This window comes from Pyrus communis, chromosome 8 (genome assembly GCF_963583255.1).
Source record: "Pyrus communis chromosome 8, drPyrComm1.1, whole genome shotgun sequence".
NCBI classification, from domain to species: Eukaryota; Viridiplantae; Streptophyta; class Magnoliopsida; order Rosales; family Rosaceae; genus Pyrus; species Pyrus communis.
Genome location: NC_084810.1, coordinates 27,499,636 through 27,519,155, shown reverse-complemented (window position 1 = coordinate 27,519,155; position 19,520 = coordinate 27,499,636). Strand labels below are relative to the sequence as shown.

The 19,520-nt window shown below is 38.5% G+C and overlaps 2 protein-coding genes across 4 annotated transcripts; both read left to right on the top strand.

Annotated features, from left to right (window-relative positions):
• The first annotated feature begins 1,167 nt into the window (after positions 1-1,167).
• On the top strand, positions 1,168-19,515 carry LOC137743925 (nuclear pore complex protein NUP214). Of its 3 annotated transcripts, XM_068483856.1 has the most exons (18): positions 1,168-1,539; positions 1,644-1,852; positions 2,569-2,737; positions 3,374-3,520; positions 3,840-3,964; positions 4,769-4,881; positions 5,077-5,216; positions 5,545-5,707; positions 5,879-6,887; positions 7,708-7,860; positions 8,919-8,976; positions 9,085-9,218; positions 9,284-9,408; positions 10,065-10,392; positions 16,780-16,978; positions 17,088-17,819; positions 17,937-19,034; positions 19,148-19,515. In XM_068483856.1, the coding sequence occupies exons 1-18, from the start codon at positions 1,179-1,181 to the stop codon at positions 19,258-19,260; spliced, it is 5,376 nt and encodes a 1,791-aa protein (XP_068339957.1). In that variant the 5' UTR covers positions 1,168-1,178; the 3' UTR covers positions 19,261-19,515. The 3 variants fall into 3 exon arrangements, with proteins under 3 accessions (XP_068339957.1, XP_068339956.1, XP_068339955.1); XM_068483855.1 differs by having other exon boundaries at positions 17,091-19,034; XM_068483854.1 differs by having other exon boundaries at positions 17,088-19,034.
• LOC137743596 (uncharacterized) lies at positions 11,070-12,659 on the top strand. The gene is made up of 2 exons (XM_068483522.1): positions 11,070-12,266; positions 12,587-12,659. Exons 1-2 carry the CDS (start codon positions 11,288-11,290, stop codon positions 12,619-12,621), a joined length of 1,014 nt encoding a protein of 337 aa, XP_068339623.1. The 5' UTR covers positions 11,070-11,287; the 3' UTR covers positions 12,622-12,659.
• Positions 19,516-19,520: the final 5 nt, after the last annotated feature.

The window sequence follows — 19,520 nt, the reverse complement described above, 5'->3', positions numbered from 1 at the left end:
CCACTAGTGGCTATTATGTATTTCTTGGTTCAAATCTCATTAGCTGGAGTGCTAAGAAACAAAGCACAGTTGCAGAGTATAGGTCTCTGGCTCACACAATTGCAGAACTTACTTGGGTCTGCAAAATTCTTCGTGATCTTCACTGTTCTCTTCCTAAACTGCCTACACCATGGTGTGATAACATTTCCGCCATCTCATTAGCTTCCAATCCTGTCTTTCATGCTCGTACTAAGCATGTCGAAATTGACTACCACTACATTCGAGAACTGGTTTTAGCTCATCTGCTTAAAATGCAGTTTGTTTGCAGTGCAAATCAATTGGCTGATCTACACACCAAGTCCTTGTCTAAAACCAGGTTTCGCTACTTGTGTTCCAAGCTTCCTCTTGGCATCAATTTTGATTCCACATCTCGCTTGAAGGGGTGTATTAGGAAAGATGATACGTCATCCATTTCTGTTAATGAAAAATAGTTTGGAAAAACTAAATGTGGTTAGTTTTATTATTAGTTGTGGTTAGTTAGAATGGTAAAAGTTTAGTTAAGGAAGTTAAGAGTATAAATGTAACGAGCCCAGGGCTATAAATATACACATCCATGTAATTGTTTATTTACTGAATGAAATACAATCTTGTAGAAGAAACTTTGCTTTTCTTTAAGAAGTGGGTCGGGGAAGACATGGGTTTTAGGTTTTTTTTTAATTTTTTGTTTTTTTTAATTAATTATTTTAGGGTAAATTGTTATATTTTTAAATGCATAGAAATTTTTTTTTACCACGAGGCACAAAATTGACAGCCACGTCAACACAAATGTGGATTTCATATTTAACATGTCATAATTAACAAATTTTCTAATATATGTATAAAATTAAAATAAAATAATAAGTAAATATAGAAAATTAAAATGTTTTAAAGATATTGTATAAGGTTGTAATCGATCCCAAATTTTAAGAGAGTAAAATGTAATTTATCTAAAAGAAAAAGTGAAAAAAAGAAGAGGAAAAGAAAAAGCGGAAGATCAGCATCTTCCACGCACGCACACCATACATGATCAAGGGTAAAATAGTCGCTTCACTGTCCACTAACCTAAAAACCATTAATAAAATGAGGGACAAAACCGGCGACGCACTGTATTAATGATAGTGATCCACGGGCTTTTTTTTAGAAGGGTATAATTTCTTCAAATGAACAGTAGTCATCCACCAGCTTTTAGAAGAGTATCATTTCTGCAGACTCATTTCATTTGCGTTAGGGCAAAAGGTGAGGCGGTCAGTGTTCCCGCCCAAACTCATCATGCTCTAAGTGTTGCTGTTAGGGTTCCATCCAGAAGAAGAAGAGAAAGAATGTCAGATAGTGGGAAAGTGACTCGAGTGGAAGAAGAAGTTGAAGGAGAGCATGTGGAGTCGGCCGACTACATTTTCAAAAGGATCGGCGACCCCCTCCCAATCACGCCTCATGATTCCAGTTTCGATCCCCGAGGCAGCCCTTCCCGGCCTCTCGCCGTCTCCGAGAAACACGGCCTCGTCTTCGTCGCCCATTCCTCTGGTTAGCTTCTCGATTCGATTCCTAACTCCGAATTGATTGATTGCTTTCTGATTTCGACCAAACAAACATATAAATCAACTGTAATTGTTGTTGTTACTTGTCAGGGTTTTGCGTTGCGAGGACCAAAGATGTTATGGCTTCGGCCGCTGAGATGGAGGAAAAGGGAAGCTATTCTTCTGTACAGGAGCTGAGTATTGTGGATGTTCCTCTTCCCAACCTACACATTCTCGCACTCTCTACCGACAGTTCTACTCTCGCAGCTACTGTAGATGCAGACATTCACTTCTTCTCCGTCGAATCACTTCTCCATAAGGTGCTTTTGCTCGCTTTCACTTCATCTCCATTATGTTTGTTATTGCTCTATTTCTGTGGATTTTCGATGCTAACTTGGTCTCTGCAATTCTGTTGTTCTTGTGTCTATTAATTAGTATCACATCAAAGAGCATCGCCTCCTTCACTCGAGTTCGAATTCCGTCTTAGATTAGAAGAATTAGAATATGGAATTGTTCGGAAAAAGTAAAGTATTACATCAATTTTTTTATTCATTTTGGGTAAACCAGCATCACTTCAATTTTCCGTGTGTCATGTTCATTCTTTTTCCAACTTCAGCCTCTCACTTTTGAACCATGTGCATTTTATTTTCACGGCTCTGATCGTACTTGTTATATATTTACACTAACATACTAACTTTTCCCACCTGTAATCGTATTTCGTTGTCTGTGTGGTTTAAGCGTGCACACTTTCAAACTGTTTAGTTCTTAAGGATCACTAGCCATTTCAGCAACTTCCATCAGAGGCCATTTGAATTGAACCTAATCTTTTCTAGTGTAATCCTTGATAATTTTATCTTCTGTTTTTATCTTCTAACCCTTGGGCCTTGGCTGGGGTGTTATTTCTTATATGTTTTGAATAGGATTGGGGTAGGTCCTGGGATTTTCCTTATGACTTGAACATTTCTGGAACATCTGCTTTTACCACAAATACAGTTTTTGTTTATTCCGTGTTTGGTTTCTTCCCATTTTTATGCAGGGTCTCAAACCATCATTGTCTTGTTCGCTCAATGAATCCAAATCTATCAAGGATATGCAGTGGACAAGGAAACCTGAAAACCTTTATGTGGTCCTTTCGGATCTTGGGAAGTTATCTCATGGATCGGTTGGTGGCCTTATGGAAGATGTAATGGACAATGTTGATGCTGGTATTTCTTTTTTCACTTCTCTGATGCAATCTGTGAGGCACATCTTGTTGATTACATGAGTGTCCATATGCATGTCATGAACTGATGAACATGATCATCCTGCATACTTGCCGTGGAGTTCATTATATATTTACTGCATTGTCTTAATATGGTGCATGACAAATTTGTATTTACGGTTTACACACATGCACACACAACCGCGCACATATTGTGAGTTCATATGTGTGCATGACTGTATGTGCATGTGCATAAACAGTTCTTTTTCCTACTCCAGTAAACTTCACTTATCACAAATATTTATAACTTTTAGCCATTATGACTGAAACAGAAAAATTGTGATTGTGATGTATAGAAATGATATAAGGTAGCTGTGCAGGCTCAAGGTTTCAAGTATACGCTAGTGTCATTTAGTATCTAGAGAACCTGTTTATGTATTATAAATAATTATTTGAGCAAATCCTTTTATTTCTTATCATCCATGTGTTGCCCTTGTTTGAGGAATAGTTTCAGTTTAATCATGTTTTGTTTATGGGTATCTGCAACAATATGTGAAATGCATTCCAGAGCTACGCAATAATTTCCTACCCTTTTACATAGGTGCAACTAATGCTTGTTTTGACGTGTGTTTTGTCATAGTTGGATGGAGTTCTAAAGGAAACTTAATTGCCGTGGCAAGAAAGGATAATATCAGCATTCTATCATCTAACTTTGAGGAGAGGTCATCTATGTTAATTTATTTCAAGCCCTGGGATGAAGATTCTGATGAAAACTGCATTGTAAAAGGTATGTTGCTTTTCACTGTTACATTTCAGTATTATTTTTTATTTTGTTCAGCATTATTTCACTGTTCTTAAATTATTATTTTTAAACAAGAATTGTCTTCGCTGATATATCAGCTAGATTGTATATATTACCATTGCACAAGTACGTTTAATAGATAATATTCTATGAAGTCTTCCACCTGCATGCTATTAATTTTCTGTAATGTTTTATATCTGGACCTGATTTTGATTTCTCTTTTCTTGAAGAAAGGCTATTATATTACATTTAAAAGATTGATCGTTATAAACCTCTTAAACTAAAGTGTTTCCTTGATCATCAGTGGATTCTATCAGGTGGGTACGCCATGATAGCATCATTCTAGGATGCTTTCAACTGACTGCTCATGGCAATGAAAAAGGTTACCTTGTTCAAGTAATAAAAGTCAAGGATGGCAAATTTACTGATGTAAGTAATTTGTTTATGTATTTTATCTTCAACAATTTTTAATCTATTCTTGTATAATACTTGTATGGAATATATCCCCTCACTTTTGAGGATTGGCTTGGCTGGCCCTGTGGGTAACTAAAGTTGTCCGATCGGACCTGTTGGGGAAACCTTGACAACCCACCTGTTATACATAGTTGTGCAATAGATTACCGCTAAAGGCCACTATTAAACTAAATGAAATTGAGTAATTGATAATGTAAGTTAATTTTAAAATATTAAAACTCATAAATATATATATATATATATATTTTTTTTTAAACCTATGCCGAATAGGCTTTAAATATATGGTTGAAGTTGTTTAAGGAGATTGGTACAAGCTGGTTTTACCGAGGGATTGTTATTCTTTTATGATAGAAAAGCATAAATTACTAGGAAAGGGGAAGAAGGCGAAGGTCTTATGAAGTGGTATACAGTCAGTAGAAGGGAAGATCTATGGGATAAAGTTCGGTTATGGTCATCTCTATGGGCATCGGTTATTTCATAATTTAGAGGTTTTTCCTTTTCAGAAATGTGGCGTAATTGGAATGCTGATATTAGTTAGTTTTGTGACGTTTTTGTAGTTTCTAAGTGGCAGGGTGATGTTGCTATTTACCCTGTTTTTGTGTGTGCTTTGCGGACGTCTTGCCCACTCTTGTATTTTATTGTTTCTTTACAATAAAAATTTGTTTCTTCTTAAAAACCAATTTGGTTCATGCCTAGAGGCATGCCTTGGCCTCTTTTTTGAAAAGTAAATGTACACTTAACTTTTTGAGTTCTTTGTAGGATTCTTGCAAGCCAGTTGTGATATCTTTCTATGATTTGTTTTCAAATGTCATTGACGACATTCTGCCCTCTGCAAGTGGACCATACTTGTTATTGAGCTATCTGGAGCAATGGTATGCATTTTAATTTATATCACCCATTTTGAGAATTGATTTTATAGAATTTAGGCTGCTGCTCTCAACTTTCTTGCTAAGTGCATGTGGTTCTATAACTTTGTATGATTGTCTTTTGCATCTTTTCTATTATCTACTAAACTTTTATATTTCCTATAATGGCAATAACTAACTTATTCTTTTGGTAATTTTCAGTGAACTTGCAATTGTCACTAACAGGAAGAATGTGGACGAGCATATTGTGTATCTCAGTTGGTCGCTAGGAGAGGAGAAGAATGAAGTTGTAGTTGTTGATATTTTCCAAGATAGTTTGCTACCAAGGATTGAGCTTCAAGGTGTTTAATTTTGCTATCTAGACTTAACTTCTAATGGTTCAGCTGATTGTATCTTTTTCTTAATGTTTAGTATAACAGTGTCATTGCCCAGTTCATTGTGCTTTCTCAGCATATTGTTGTGGTTTCTTATAGACCTGTCTCATCCTTATTGATTCTCACTTACAATGTAACGTTTTAATGGCTGAAATTTGTATGGATTTTCAAACCTATAAGTGGTTTGCCATGTATGGATAAATAGTTCATTCATTTACCTTGTCTCACATGTTATCTTTTGTTGGTTGTAAGTTTGATTGAATTAATCTGTGCTTGCTTGTGTCCCTTGTTTCAGATAATGGTGATGATAATTTGATTCTGGGGCTCTCAGTAGATAAAGTTTCAATAAGTAAAAAGATTAGTGTACGGTTTGGAGAGGAACACAAAGAACTCTCACCATTTTGTGTTCTGATATGTCTTACGCTAGAGGGAAAACTGATTATGTTTCATGTTGCCAGGTACTTTCCTGCTCTCCTAATTTTCCAACCATTTTATAAGTGTTGAATGGTTTTTTGTTTGTGTGGTATAGCTATTTAAATTTTATCTTTAGTCGTGCTGCAGTGTAAGGATTATTTTCATGAAACGTATCTTATAGCTATCTATCTTAACAACTGATGAATTTTCTGTAGTGTCAGCGGCATTACAGCCTCACCTCCGGTTGTTTCCTCCCTTTCTGATGGTGAGGAGGATTCCACTGCATTGGTACCTGTAGAAAGTGGATCAACTAAACCTTCTTTCCAGCTGGGGAAGGAACAATTTGAAAAGGCTTCTATGGATGTTCCATTGGTTATTGAGGACAGAAAAGAACTTGACAGAAAATTAGGTCTTGATGTCCATGTCAAAGATGACTTGAAATCTCTTAACGCGAATGAGACAGTGATGCCTGGACTTCTTACTCAAATACTCAATAAAGAAATTACTAGTTACAAGGAAGTGGAGCCCCTGAAAAACACTCAATCATTTAAAGCTGAAGGGAAACAAGAAGTTATTGTCCCAAAGCGACATGAAGATGTAGATGGAAACCAAATACAGCTTCCTGGACTGGGAAACAGAAATACTGAGCAAGCATCTACCAACGCTTCTCTTCAAGAAGGGCCTAATTATGTGTTCAGTGACTTTAGCAAGACAGAGGCTCAAAATATTGAAGGACGAGGAACTGGGAGCGTATCTTTTGGTGGTAACGTTGCTGCTGATGCTGCTATAAAATCAAATTCAAATGATAAACGTAATAATTTTGGGATGGGGACAGAATCTCCCGGAAAAATGGAGTCAGCGGGTTTCCAAAGTGTTTCATCTCAGTCACGGTTTGGTGGAACAATCGTATCTTCAAAGGACACTGACGTGAAATCACCACTCATAACTTCAACTTCTATTCAAGGCAGCAGGTCTGGAAATGCTAGCCAAACAAAATCTATTAATATCAAGGATGTATCTGTTAAACCTACTTCAGTCAACTCTTCTGATAGGCTTGGGGAGATTGGCAAATGGAGACCATCAGCGGCAACTGGAAATATTGTGTCAGTGCCTTCCATTTCAAGCTCCCAAACCTTATCGCATGGAAGTTTTTCCTTTGCGAATTCTCCCAACCAGTCAAGGATGCCAAACTCCGAACCGAATTTATCAAAACAATTTGGCAATGTAATGTACCTGTCTGTGGATTTCCTTTTGGAATGCATTACTGCACACCTCTTTATTCCACGTTAGGATAGAATGTTTATGGTGAACTCCAAGTTGTCTTATCCATTATTGTTTAAATGCTAACATATTTCAACTTCAAATTAAACCATTGCCTGCTCACACCATTCGCAGTTTTTACCCTATTGTTTGTAATGTACCTGTTTTTTTGTTTACTTTTGATGATAGGGAAATCACTTTTGTTTTGGACAGGATTAGGTTTCTTGTTTTCTTTTGGATGTCTATGTATGAGCAGTTTAAAAATGTCCCTTTAGTGTTATTCATTGGTACTCTAGTTGTTCTTGTGTTTGTAGAAGGCTTTCCCTAGGTAGACTGTTTGTTCTTCTGCTTTTTTGTCATTATTTTTATTATGTTGTTTCCTGTGTAAAAAAAAGCTTTGGTTAGAAGATGTGATTATGAGACAAAGGCTCAGGGCCAAAAGGGGTAGAGGAAGACCGAGGAAGACTTGGAAAGAGACTCTAAGAAAAGACTTGGACTACTTGAATCTAACGGAAAACATGGCTCAAAACCGAGTAGTGGTGTTCTAGGATTCATATAGCCAACCCCACTTAGTGGGATAAGGCTTTGTTATTGTTGTTGTTGTCGTTGTCCTGTGTGAAAAATTATAGTCTGTCTATTTTTCTGTATGCTTTCTTTTGGTTATTATTGATTTTATACATGCGCACAGATTCATTTTGCTTCCCTATACGCTACTGGAGGAATGTTCTTGAGACTGAACTTGTTAATTTTCAGAGTTCTTAGTCTTTTTTTCTTTTTCGTCCAGATCAAAGAGATGACCAAGGAGTTGGATATGCTTCTGCAATCTATAGAGGGAGCAGGCGGTTTCAGGGATGCCTGCACCGTTAATCAGAAGGGGTCAGTTGAAGAATTGGAGAGAGACATAGAGACTCTGTCTGACAAGTGCCGACTTTGGAAGGTGATATTTCCTACTGCCACTCGGGCCAAGTTTAGGGGCTAACAAATCTAATAATTTTGTTGATGCCCAAAATGGGGTCCATATTGGACCAACTTAGATCCGACCGTAAAAGCACACAAACACAAGAACACATAAGATATATCGTGGTTCACCTGAGGTGGGGCTACGTTCACATTGGTGTAGATCCGTTTCCACTATGTAAATGTGAGTTATATTGTACAAGAGGCTTGTTGCCTTTGAAATAGTAAAGTGGCTAAGAATGAGCTCTCTCTAAAATGCGGGTGAGGGATCCCTTTTATAGTACTAGGGTTCCATTTCCTTTTCATAGCTCGTGTGCTAAACAAGAGGCCCAAATAGTGAGGCCAAACCATAGTACAACAAATTTAATTGGATGACCAAACTGAACCTAATAATCTAACTGATGCTGCACTTTACTCTTCTGTTTTGTGAAACAAAAGCTTCTTCCTGTCTTGTGCACCTAATAATCTAACTGATGCTGCACTTTACCCTTCTGTTTTGTGAGACAAAAGCTTCGTCCTGTCTTGTGCAAATTATGAGAAGTTAGCAATGCTGATTTCTTCTGTAGGATCTAAAATCTGCCAATTGCTTTTTTTCAGAAAGAGTGCACTTCTGTAACAGGTTGTTTCAAGTGTATTCAATCATCGTCCAGAAAAAGCAAATAAACCTTGCCTGTCATTATAGTTTCCTGTCCATATTTCTTATACCTAGTATGCCACCTATGCAAAAAGGGAAAAACAGTAAGAAGTTATGGGGGTTTATGATGGTATTGTTGACATAAGTGTTCGAGCTCTCAGGTGGAACTTGCGGGGACGCATGCTTAGACTTTTAATCAGTCTCAAAATATGCTATTTACTGTGCATTGAAAAAGTTTTCAGCACTTGGTAGTTAGAGAAAATCCCACAATCTGAGTTCTTAAATGATTGTGTGTTATTTTAATAGGATTGTGGATGTTTGTTATTTGGTGGTACTACTTGATTTTCTATTTGATTATTGTGTGTTATTAATGTTTGGAACTCAGTTGCCTTTGTACTCTACAGAGCATTATGGATGAACGACTTCGAGAAATACAACATCTGCTTGACACAACTGTACAAGGTACTTGTACTAAAAATTATTCATTTTGGTTGGAGAATTTTTCAGATTTACACATGGAGGAGAGTATATCATTCTTTTATTGAACTGATGATTGTCCAATCGGTTCAGTATTGGCAAGGAAAATATACATGGAGGGAATTGTGAAGCAAGCGTCTGATAGACGATACTGGGACTTCTGGAATTGCCAGAAATTGAGTTCAGAACTTGAGCTTAAGCGGCGACATATTTTAAAAATGAACCAGGTAGTTCAATGTTTGATTTGTTACCTTGACATAAGATAGTTCTTACATACTTTTTTCTCTTTCAGGATTTGACTGACCAATTAATTCAGTTAGAAAGGCATTTTAATGGCCTTGAACTCAATAAATTTGGTGAAAATGCTGTAGCTCGTGTCAGTGGAAGAGCCTTGCATAGTCGATTTGGGCCCCCAAGGTACATTGAACGTACTTTCTTAGCATATGTAAAAATAAGAGATTAAAGTCATTCCACAATTTCCTTAATTCTTTTTATTGAATGTAAATTAGATGAATAGATAAAATCGAAGGCACAATATGATATACAAGGTGAAAACGTCAAAAGGAAAACCTAAAGTCTAAGAAAGCTGGAAGGATGTCAATTGAATAAATGAATAAGCAAGTGTTTATCTCATTTATAGCTTTATAAGTACCATCAATGCTCTGGGTACAAACAAGCTGTGTCAAAGCTTTGTACTGTGCAGGCTCAGCCTGCTTGGTTTATAACCAACATTCATTCAAAATTCTTGCATATCTCAAACTTGAAAGCTCAGCTCCTTTACTTTCAACTATTTAGAAGTATATTCAGGATTATATTCTTATGACTTTAAAAACATAGATATCTTGTTCACAAAAGCATCTAAACCTACTAGCTTGTTTCCATCCCTAATCTTATGTAATATCTTCATGCCAATTCAGGGCTTTCCTTACAATATTCCAATACATTGTATGCTTCCATTATTGGAAGCTGAGATGCTAAAAGCCGATGCTAAAAGCCTGAGTAATGTTGTTGTTTTAGTTCTTTGAAAGCTGGACATTCAGATTTCCTAACTGTCCTGAGGTATTTCCGTGCAGACACATTCAGTCCTTGCATAGTTTACATAGCACAATGACGTCACAATTAGCTGCTGCTGATCAACTTTCTGAGTGCCTTTCAAAACAAATGGCAGCACTGAAGATAGAGTCACCTTCTGTAAAGAAGCAGAATGTAAAAAAAGAGTTGTTTGAAACAATAGGGATTCCTTATGATGCCTCTTTCAGTTCCCCTTCCCGTACTCCAAATGAAAAACTATCATTTTCTTTTGGTTCTGCTGCTTCTAAAGATCAGCCCAGGAGAAATGTTAATGCCATAAAAAATTATGAACCAGAAACTGCAAGGAGGAGGAGAGACTCACTGGATAGGGTAATGGCCTCTGAACTCCTATGTGTTATATTTTCTTCTTGCAACTTGGTAATTGGTATCCATTGTGACCAACGCTCAACTGCAGGAGGACAACTCATTTTTGTGTGCTTAGTTTAATGTTTGTCAAATTTATGCCAATCTTCCAAGGACCTGGCTCGTTCAGTTATTTGGCACATGAAGGTTTTTTATATTAACAAATATATATATATGTTAACTGAAGCAGCCAGCCATTGTAGACTTGTAGCAGCCAGCCATTGTAGACTTGTTAAACTAAATCAGCCATTGTTGACTAAAGAATTAGGAAATCAGACATGTTTTCCATTGTAATTAATAAAGTAGTTGTAAGCTGTAAAGTTAGGTATAGGCAGTAGTTTCACAGCAGTGTTTTTATGACTTCTTGTACTGGTTTCATACCTGATCATCATTGCTTGTATTCCTATATAAATCCTCCGATTGGGAGATGAATAGATCAAGAAATTAACTCTATTTTGGCATGGTATCAGAGCCATTCTGATCCAAAAGGAGTTTCTATTCTAATTAACCTACTGGCACTACTGCCATCTACCCCATAAGACCTGCAGAATAGCAGGTCTTCTACTTTCATACAAATCCAATCTCTCTTTGGCCATATCTGCCAACATCACTACCCATATTGAGCTTGTTAACCATATACATTCCGCTGCATCTCTACCCATCTTCTGTCCATTTGCAATATCTCCACGAACCCATACCCTATAAACCCAAAATTTTAAATACTACCCCATACCCTATAAACCATACCCGTTGGAATCACCCAACAAACCCGTGCCATTGCCTCTTCCTCCTTGCATTTTGTTCCTGCATCCCTCTCAGTGAGACTCTATTGTTTCAATAAAGAGAATTTGTTGCAGTAGTAATGGGTGACTCCAAGACCACTGTTTCAGCTGCTGTTACACAAAATGATATGTCTCTGCATATCACCCCAGACAAGTTGGATGGGTCCAACTATTCCTCGTGGTCCCAAAGTGTCCGCATCTACATCACTGGCAGAGGCAAATGGTCTTATGTCAGTGGAAAAAATAAGGCACCAGCAGAAGCCGATGCATTGTATGCTATATGGGAGGAAGAGAATGCCATGGTTCAATCTTGGCTTCTCAACTCCATGACTAGAGATTTGCGGGCCATTTTTCTCCGACTCTCTACTGCAAAAGATGTTTGGGATGCTGTTACCCAAACTTACTCAATTGAAAAAGATGCATCAAAATTATATGAACTTCGCCGTCAAGCACTGGCGACTCGCCAGAATGGTGAGCCTTTATCTGCATATTATGGTAAACTCCAGCAAACATGGCAAGAAATAGATTTCTTACGTCCTGGAAAATTGAAATGTGCTGATGATGTTGCTGCTCGAGAGACAGAAATTTCAGAAGAAAGATTGTATGATTTTCTGGCTGGCCTTGATCCTCATTTAGATCATGTTCGCAGTCAAGTTTTGACTCAAACACCTTTGCCATCTGTTCGTGCTACTTATGCTCTTGTGAATGCTGAAGCAAGTAGGCAAACCATTATGTTGGTTGGCCCACAAGTGGAAGGATCAGCCATGGTAGCTGCTCCGTCTCGATTTCCCCGTGGAGTCTCGAATTCTCGATCAGGGGGATCTAAAGTTACTGATACAAGGAAGTGTACTTATTGTGACAAGGATAAGCATACTAGAGACACTTGTTTTAAGTTGCATGGATATCCTGATTGGTGGGTTCAAAAGAAGGAGAATCAAAAGAAAAGCATTGTTGGATCACAAGCACACCTGTCTACACCAACGCCTTCCGTGCCTCGAGTAGATCAATCTGCTCACTCAGTTTCTCCTACTACTGCTTCCACTTCCTTAGTCGACGCAGGTAACTTTGGTTTTGCCTTGAACACCACATTTGGTGCTCCAAATAAACCTTGGATCATTGATTCGGGGGCTTCTGACCATATGACCAATAACTCTTCATGGTTTGCTTCTCACACTACTCCACCTTTAAATACCGTTAAAGTTGCTAATGGTATTTCCACTCCAGTGCTTGGAGCAGGCTCCATCTCATTAACACCATGCCTATCTCTCTCATCTGTTTTACATGTTCCTAATCTTTCTCACAATTTGCTTTCCATTGGTAAACTTACAAATCAACTAAACTGTCTTGCCATCTTTTCTCCTACTCATTGTTGGTTTCAGGATATTCGAACGAAAGCGTTGATTGGTCATGGTAGAGAGAGGGGAGGTCTATACTACTTGGACTTACCACCAGATTGTGAGAAGACAAGTTACAGTTGTCAAGTGGAAGCTAAACAAGTTGAAGCTTCTAAAACAATTTGGTTATGGCACAAAAGATTGGGACATCCTTCCTTTCAGTACCTGCAATATCTATTCCCTTCTTTATTTTCTAAAGTCAAGGTTTCTAATTTCCATTGTGAAACTTGCATCTTTTCTAAAAATCATCGTGTCTCATTTCCTTTAAGCTCCAATAAAAGTGATGTTCCTTTCTCTCTTATTCATTCTGATGTTTGGGGACCATTTCATATTCCTACTCATACTGGTGCTAAATACTTTGTCTCTTTCATTGATGACTGCACTCGAGTTTCTTGGGTATACTTACTAAAAAGTAAGAGTGAGGTTATGTCTGTTTTTCCAATATTTCATCAAATGATTCAAACCCAATTTAATGCTAAAATTCAAGTTGTTCGATCTGACAATGGGAAAGAGTATTTGAATTATGGACTTGGAACATTTTTTCAACAAGAAGGTATCATTCATCAAACATCTTGTCCACATACTCCTCAACAGAACGGTATAGCAGAACGTAAAAATCGTCACCTCTTGGATGTGGCTCGATCTTTATGTTTTGCTATGCATGTTCCTAAACGTTTTTGGGGTGATGCCATTCACACAGCTATTTTTCTTATCAATCGCATGCCATCACGTGTTCTCCAATTTCAAACACCTATCCAAACCCTTTCCCAGTATCATTCTCTTCCTTCACTCCTTCATATTCCTCCAAAAGTGTTTGGTTGTGTCTGCTATGTTCATGTCCACATGCAAAATCGTGATAAGTTGGATCCTCGAGCCATCAAATGTATGTTTATTGGCTATTCTGCTACTCAGAAAGGGTATCGATGTTACTATCCTCCCAATGGGAAAATTTTTGTCTCTATGGATGTTACCTTTCAGGAACAAGAGGCTTATTTTTCAGAGGGAGATTCGGTGATGGGGAGTAAGGAGGAAGAGCAGTGGCCACTTGACATTGGTGGTATGCATTCTTCGGATGAACACTTGTCTGATGCCGGTGATGGTCCAAACTTGCCTAATGATGAGGCAAAGAGTGAAAAAATATTGAAGGTATATGAGAGGACAAGAAAAAGGGGAGATAAAGGAAAAGAAAAAGAAAAAGGTGCTGATGAGATAGACCACCCACATATAGATCCCCTCATTGACCAACTCTCTGACCAATCAGCTGCTACTCATACGAATTATCTTGAGGTAACCACTCATTCTCCTTCTCTCCAGCCTACTATATTTGATGAGTCCAATCATGAGATTTCATTAAGTGCTGATCCAAATGAACCACATCATGAGTCTGTTTCTCGTTATCCTATTCGAGAAAATCGAGGGATACCCCCTGTTCGTTATGGTTATTCTTCTACAAAGGGTATTCAATATCCCATATCTAATTTTGTTTCATCTCATCGCTTGTCAGACTCTTATATAGCTTTTGCAAACCAATTGTCATCAGTCTCAATTCCTAATAAGTTACAGGATGCTCTTAAAAATCCAAAATGGAAAAAAGCTATGATTGAAGAGATGGAAGCTCTTCGAAAAAACTCCACTTGGGAACTGGTTAAACTTCCTGAAGGCAAGAAACCTGTTGGGTGTAGATGGGTGTTCACAGTAAAGCATAAAGCTGATGGTTCAGTGGAGAGGTACAAGGCCAGATTGGTAGCCAAAGGTTATACTCAAACCTATGGCATTGATTATCAAGAGACATTTGCGCCGGTAGCAAAGATCAACACTATTAGGGTTCTTATGTCATTGGCAGCAAATCTGGGGTGGCCTCTACGACAGTTTGATGTGAAAAATGCATTTCTACATGGAGACTTGGATGAAGAGGTATACATGGATCTTCCTCCTGGATTCACTACCACTTGTGATATTGGCAAAGTATGCAGGTTGAGAAAGTCCTTGTATGGATTGAAGCAATCACCAAGGGCATGGTTTGGCAGGTTCGCTCAATCCATGAGAAATTATGGGTTCAAGCAAACTCAGGCTGACCATACCTTATTTCTTAAGCATGATAAAGGTAAACTTACAGCCTTAATTGTTTATGTGGATGATATGGTGGTTACAGGTAATGACGTCGAGGGAATTCAAAAACTTCAAATGTATCTAGCCAAGGAATTTGAAATGAAGGACTTGGGTACTTTGAAATATTTCTTGGGTATTGAAGTTGCAAGATCAAAGCATGGCATTTTTCTTTCTCAAAAGAAATATGTTATAGACTTATTAACTGAGACTGGGATGTTAGCTTGTAAACCTGCAGACACACCAATTGAGCAAAACCATAGATTAGGAGACTATCCTGATCAAGTTTCGGCTAACAAGGAAAGATACCAAAGATTAGTTGGGAGGTTGATTTATTTGTCTCATACACGACCTGACATAGCCTATGCTGTAAGTGTGGTGAGTCAATTTATGCATAGGCCAAGTGAAGCCCACATGGATGCTGTACAACGCATTCTCAGGTATTTGAAGTCTGCTCCTGGAAAAGGCTTGATGTTTTCCAATCATGGACATCAAGAAGTTGAAGGATACACTGATGCAGATTGGGCTGGGTCAGTAACTGATCGCAGATCGACTTCTGGATACTTTACATTTGTTGGAGGAAATCTAGTTACTTGGCGCAGTAAGAAGCAACATGTAGTGGCTAGATCCAGTGCTGAAGCTGAATTTAGAGGTATGGCACATGGCGTGCAAGAATTGTTATGGCTCAAGATTTTGTTGAGAGAATTGGGTTTCAATTCTACAAAGCCATCAAATCTTTATTGTGATAACAAAGCCGCCATTAGCATTGCTCATAATCCAGTTCAACATGATCGTACTAAACATGTTGAAGTGGATAGGCACTTTATTAAGGAAAGGTTGGTTGATGGTACCATTAACTTGCCTTATGTGAAGAGTGATGATCAGCTAGCAGATATTTTAACAAAGGCAGTGTCAAGTAGGATTTTCCATCTTTCACTCAGCAAGTTGGGCATTCGAGATATTTATGCACCAACTTGAGGGGGAGTGTTAACTGAAGCAGCCAGCCATTGTAGACTTGTAGCAGCCAGCCATTGTAGACTTGTTAAACTAAATCAGCCATTGTTGACTAAAGAATTAGGAAATCAGACATGTTTTCCATTGTAATTAATAAAGTAGTTGTAAGCTGTAAAGTTAGGTATAGGCAGTAGTTTCACAGCAGTGTTTTTATGACTTCTTGTACTGGTTTCATACCTGATCATCATTGCTTGTCTTCCTATATAAATCCTCCGATTGGGAGATGAATAGATCAAGAAATTAACTCTATTTTGGCAATATATATATATATATATATCATTGTTATGCAAGAGTTTTTCTGCTCTCTCTCTTCTCCTTGTGGTGTATTATAGTCTGTCTTATCTGCCAGCTTGTAAATTATATGTTCATATAATGGATGAAAGTTCGATCTCTATGAGTAAGTGTGCAGTCCAATCTAATAGGTGACAGTCTCAGATTTAAGTTAAATGTTCATTTCCATGTACTTGAAAATAAATCCCTCAGGTTTGTTCTTACTTCACTCATCAATTCAAATTTGTGGTTTATGGTGGCTTAGGGTTTCCTTGTTTATGAATTATGATGAGATTTTTCTTGTTTATAATAAGAACTGTTGCAGTCATTTCTTCCACATTTTTCTTCACCTTCTTGAATTATGTAATTTATGAATTATGATGAGATTTTTCTTGTTTATAATAAGAACTGTTGCAGTCATTTCTTCCACATTTTTCTTCACCTTCTTGAATTATTTAATTTTACTCAAAGCACCTTCATTATATTATATTTTTTCTCCTTCACAATTTTTAACTACTGGTATCTGTTGGTATTTTGAAAGTTTCAGTAAACTCCTCTTCTCCCTTTACACACACACACACACACACACATATGGATATTAGTTCCTCTTGATTGGGAGACTTTTGACTTGATTATTTTTGTTTGATGCTGTACAAGTCATTTGATGCACTTTTTGTCCATTGTTCTTGGAACATTTCTTTCTTTTACAATAAGTTTTTGTTTCTTGTCAAGAAATACAAAAATTGCAAGACTCACGTGTGCATTTTATTTTTGTTGTCCTGATCAAGAGCTGGGAAAGTTATGAGCCTACAAAAGCAACTGTGAAAAGGTTTCTTTTGAAAGAGAGTGGCAAGGAAAGCGTTAATAGATCATCATTTCCCATTGATAAGCAACAGTTAAGTCCTCCCCCGCTGGAGGGATCAGCAGTTACTCGCCCAAGGGACCACACAAGCCCTACATCCTTCTTGCATCCATCCGTAAACAAATGTGAGCCATGAAAAAACGCAAACCAGAAAGTTTTCTGATTTTTTTTTCTTATCTTTGTTCATGGTGAGAAACACCCGCTGATTGTTGTTGCATGTAAATGTATTTTCAGCAGGTATTCAGGGTGCACAACCGAAACAGGCTTTTGAGAGCTCAGCAACGCCATTTGTTTGGGCTGACCTTCCAGGACCATTCCAACGTACTGGGCTGAAGTCTCTTATGCAAGAACACAAAATGTCACCAACATCCCAATTATTCCCTGCAGCCGGGCAAAATTTTACAAGGGAAACTAGCATGACAGCAGAAAGATGTGGCGATGGCATGGCATATATTGGGAAGTATGATTCAGTTCCTATGAAGGAAAAGCCTGTCTTACCATCAGACACCACTCAGAAACCATCATCTTCTAAGGTATCTACACAAACACTGTCTTTGCAGAAGAAACAGAATGATATGCTAAATTCATATGCTAAAGATACTGCACTTCCACCAAAAGAAAGTGTGAAGGATGGGCCTTTGACCACAAGAATGGCATCTACTGAAGCTGGGAAAAAACACGACTTTCCATTTTCTCCCTTATTTTCTGTTCCTATGATTGCTAGCGAGCCTGGAAAGTTTGCCCAGACCGATGCTGCAACAAATAAAAGCCAGACTGATAAAATGCCACCACCTACCACATTCTCAATGTCAGTTTCTGCACCTTCATCTCCAATAATTAGTTCATCATCAGCTCCTCTATCTTCGTCATCAATTCCGCAATCAGTTGCACCAACCTTTTCCTCAACGATGCCCTTAAACAAATCTTTGGCTAGTTCTATCACTGCTGCAGATGAAAGCAAACCTGGTAAACCTGCATCAACATCCTCATCATCTTTTTTCTCCCCATTTGTTTCTTCTTCTAGTTCTCTCTCTTTTAATGTTTCAAATTCACTGGTGTCTACATCTACCCTTTCACCTTTAGTGAGTTCAACATCAGAATCTCCAAAGACAGAGATCCAACCACCTTCAAAACCAGACATGAATGCTAATACTACATCACCACGCGTGGAATTTGGGCCTTCCACAGTTGAAGGTAATTTGGAGCTTAAACCTTCAGTGTCATCTCCACCCTCAATTGAGACTTCAACAGGACTTTCATCTGGAGATGAGCCGAGTCTTATCAAGGCTAGTCCTGCAGCAGTAGTGGCATCTGGGAGCCAGACTGGGATGAACGAAACTGCAGGCCCTAAACAGAATGTAACAGTCAATGCTCAACAAGATCAGCCATCTGCTGGGCATTCTCCATTTCCAAATCTACCTACAACGTTAGGGAGTGTTACTGGTGGGATCGATGGCTTGGATGTACAAAATGCTGAGGAGGATGACATGGATGAGGAGACTCTGGACACAAGTAGAGTAAGTGAACTTAGTTTGGGAAGCCTTGGTGGGTTTGGGCTTGGCTCTGCTCCTAAATCCAATCCATTTGGTGGATCATTTGGCAATGCACAAACTGCACAAACAAATGCGACTTCTCCTTTCTCCAGGCCTGTTCCTAGTGGAGAGTTATTTCAGCCTGCCTCCTTTAACTTCCAATCTATAGAGCCTTCCCAATCATCTCTGCCAGCAAATTCAGGTGCATTTGCTGGTGGCTTTGGCACCAGTACTACTGCCCAAGCTCCCATTCCGAGTGGGTTTGGCCAGCCAGCACAGGTTGGGCCAGGGCAGCAAGCATTAGGGTCAGTTCTTGGTGCTTTTGGACAGTCGAGACAGCTTGGTACTAGTCTACCAGGTACTGGTTTTGGATCACCCAGTGGTTTTGGTGGTGGCATTGCTGGCATTACTCCCACCGGTAACTTCACAAGTGCTGCTACTGGAGGATTTGCTGGTGCTGCTTCTGGTGGTGGTGGATTTGCTAGTTTGGCTTCAGGTGGCGGTGGTTCTGCTGCTGCGGCTTCAGGTGGTAGTGGTTTTGCTGCTGCAGCTTCAGGCGGTAGTGGATTTTCGGGTGCAGTTTCAGGCGGTGTGGGATTTGCTGGTGCAGCTTTTGGTGGAGGGGGCTTTGGTGGTACAGCTTCAGGCGGTCTGTTTTACTTGTCAATTTTTTTTTTCAATTTTTTCAGATGTTATATTCTTTTTATTTTTTATTTTTTAATAAAGATATTTAGCTAACATGTATTTTGGAAATATGTTCAGGTGGTGGATTTGGGGCATTTGGTGGCCAACAAGGATCTGGCAGTTTCTCTGCTTTTGGTGGTGTAGGAGGAACGGGAAAGCCACCGGAGTTGTTCACACAGATGAGGAAGTAACCATTGTCTCTTTCCAGATTTTGAGCAATCCATCATAATGCAATGGCCAATTGAACATACTGAAATCACTTGAAAGCTTTTTTAGTTTGTATACTACAAAAGAAGCTAGGTTACACATTCTTCTCCTTCCTCTCGTGTAGGTTTTTGTACTTTCTCATCACCATAGTTCTTTGTAATTGAAAAGAACATCAGAGATATCACAGGTAATTCGGTTATTCACAAATGTTGATGCAAGCGAAGGGAAAATTGATAGCCCCTCC

What these genes read in the sequence shown, in the direction of transcription:
- LOC137743925 (XM_068483854.1), top strand. Translation starts at nt 1,179, where the DNA reads ATGAACAGTAGTCATCCACCAGCTTTTAGAAGAGTATCATTTCTGCAG. An exon ending in ACAAGTGCCGACTTTGGAAG is followed by an intron (nt 7,861 to 8,918) that starts GTGATATTTCCT and finishes TGTACTCTACAG; the next exon opens with AGCATTATGGATGAACGACT. An exon ending in GGAGAGACTCACTGGATAGG is followed by an intron (nt 10,393 to 16,779) that starts GTAATGGCCTCT and finishes GTCCTGATCAAG; the next exon opens with AGCTGGGAAAGTTATGAGCC.
- LOC137743596 (XM_068483522.1), top strand. Translation starts at nt 11,288, where the DNA reads ATGGGTGACTCCAAGACCACTGTTTCAGCTGCTGTTACACAAAATGAT. An exon ending in CACTTCCTTAGTCGACGCAG is followed by an intron (nt 12,267 to 12,586) that starts GTAACTTTGGTT and finishes TGTTGGTTTCAG; the next exon opens with GATATTCGAACGAAAGCGTT.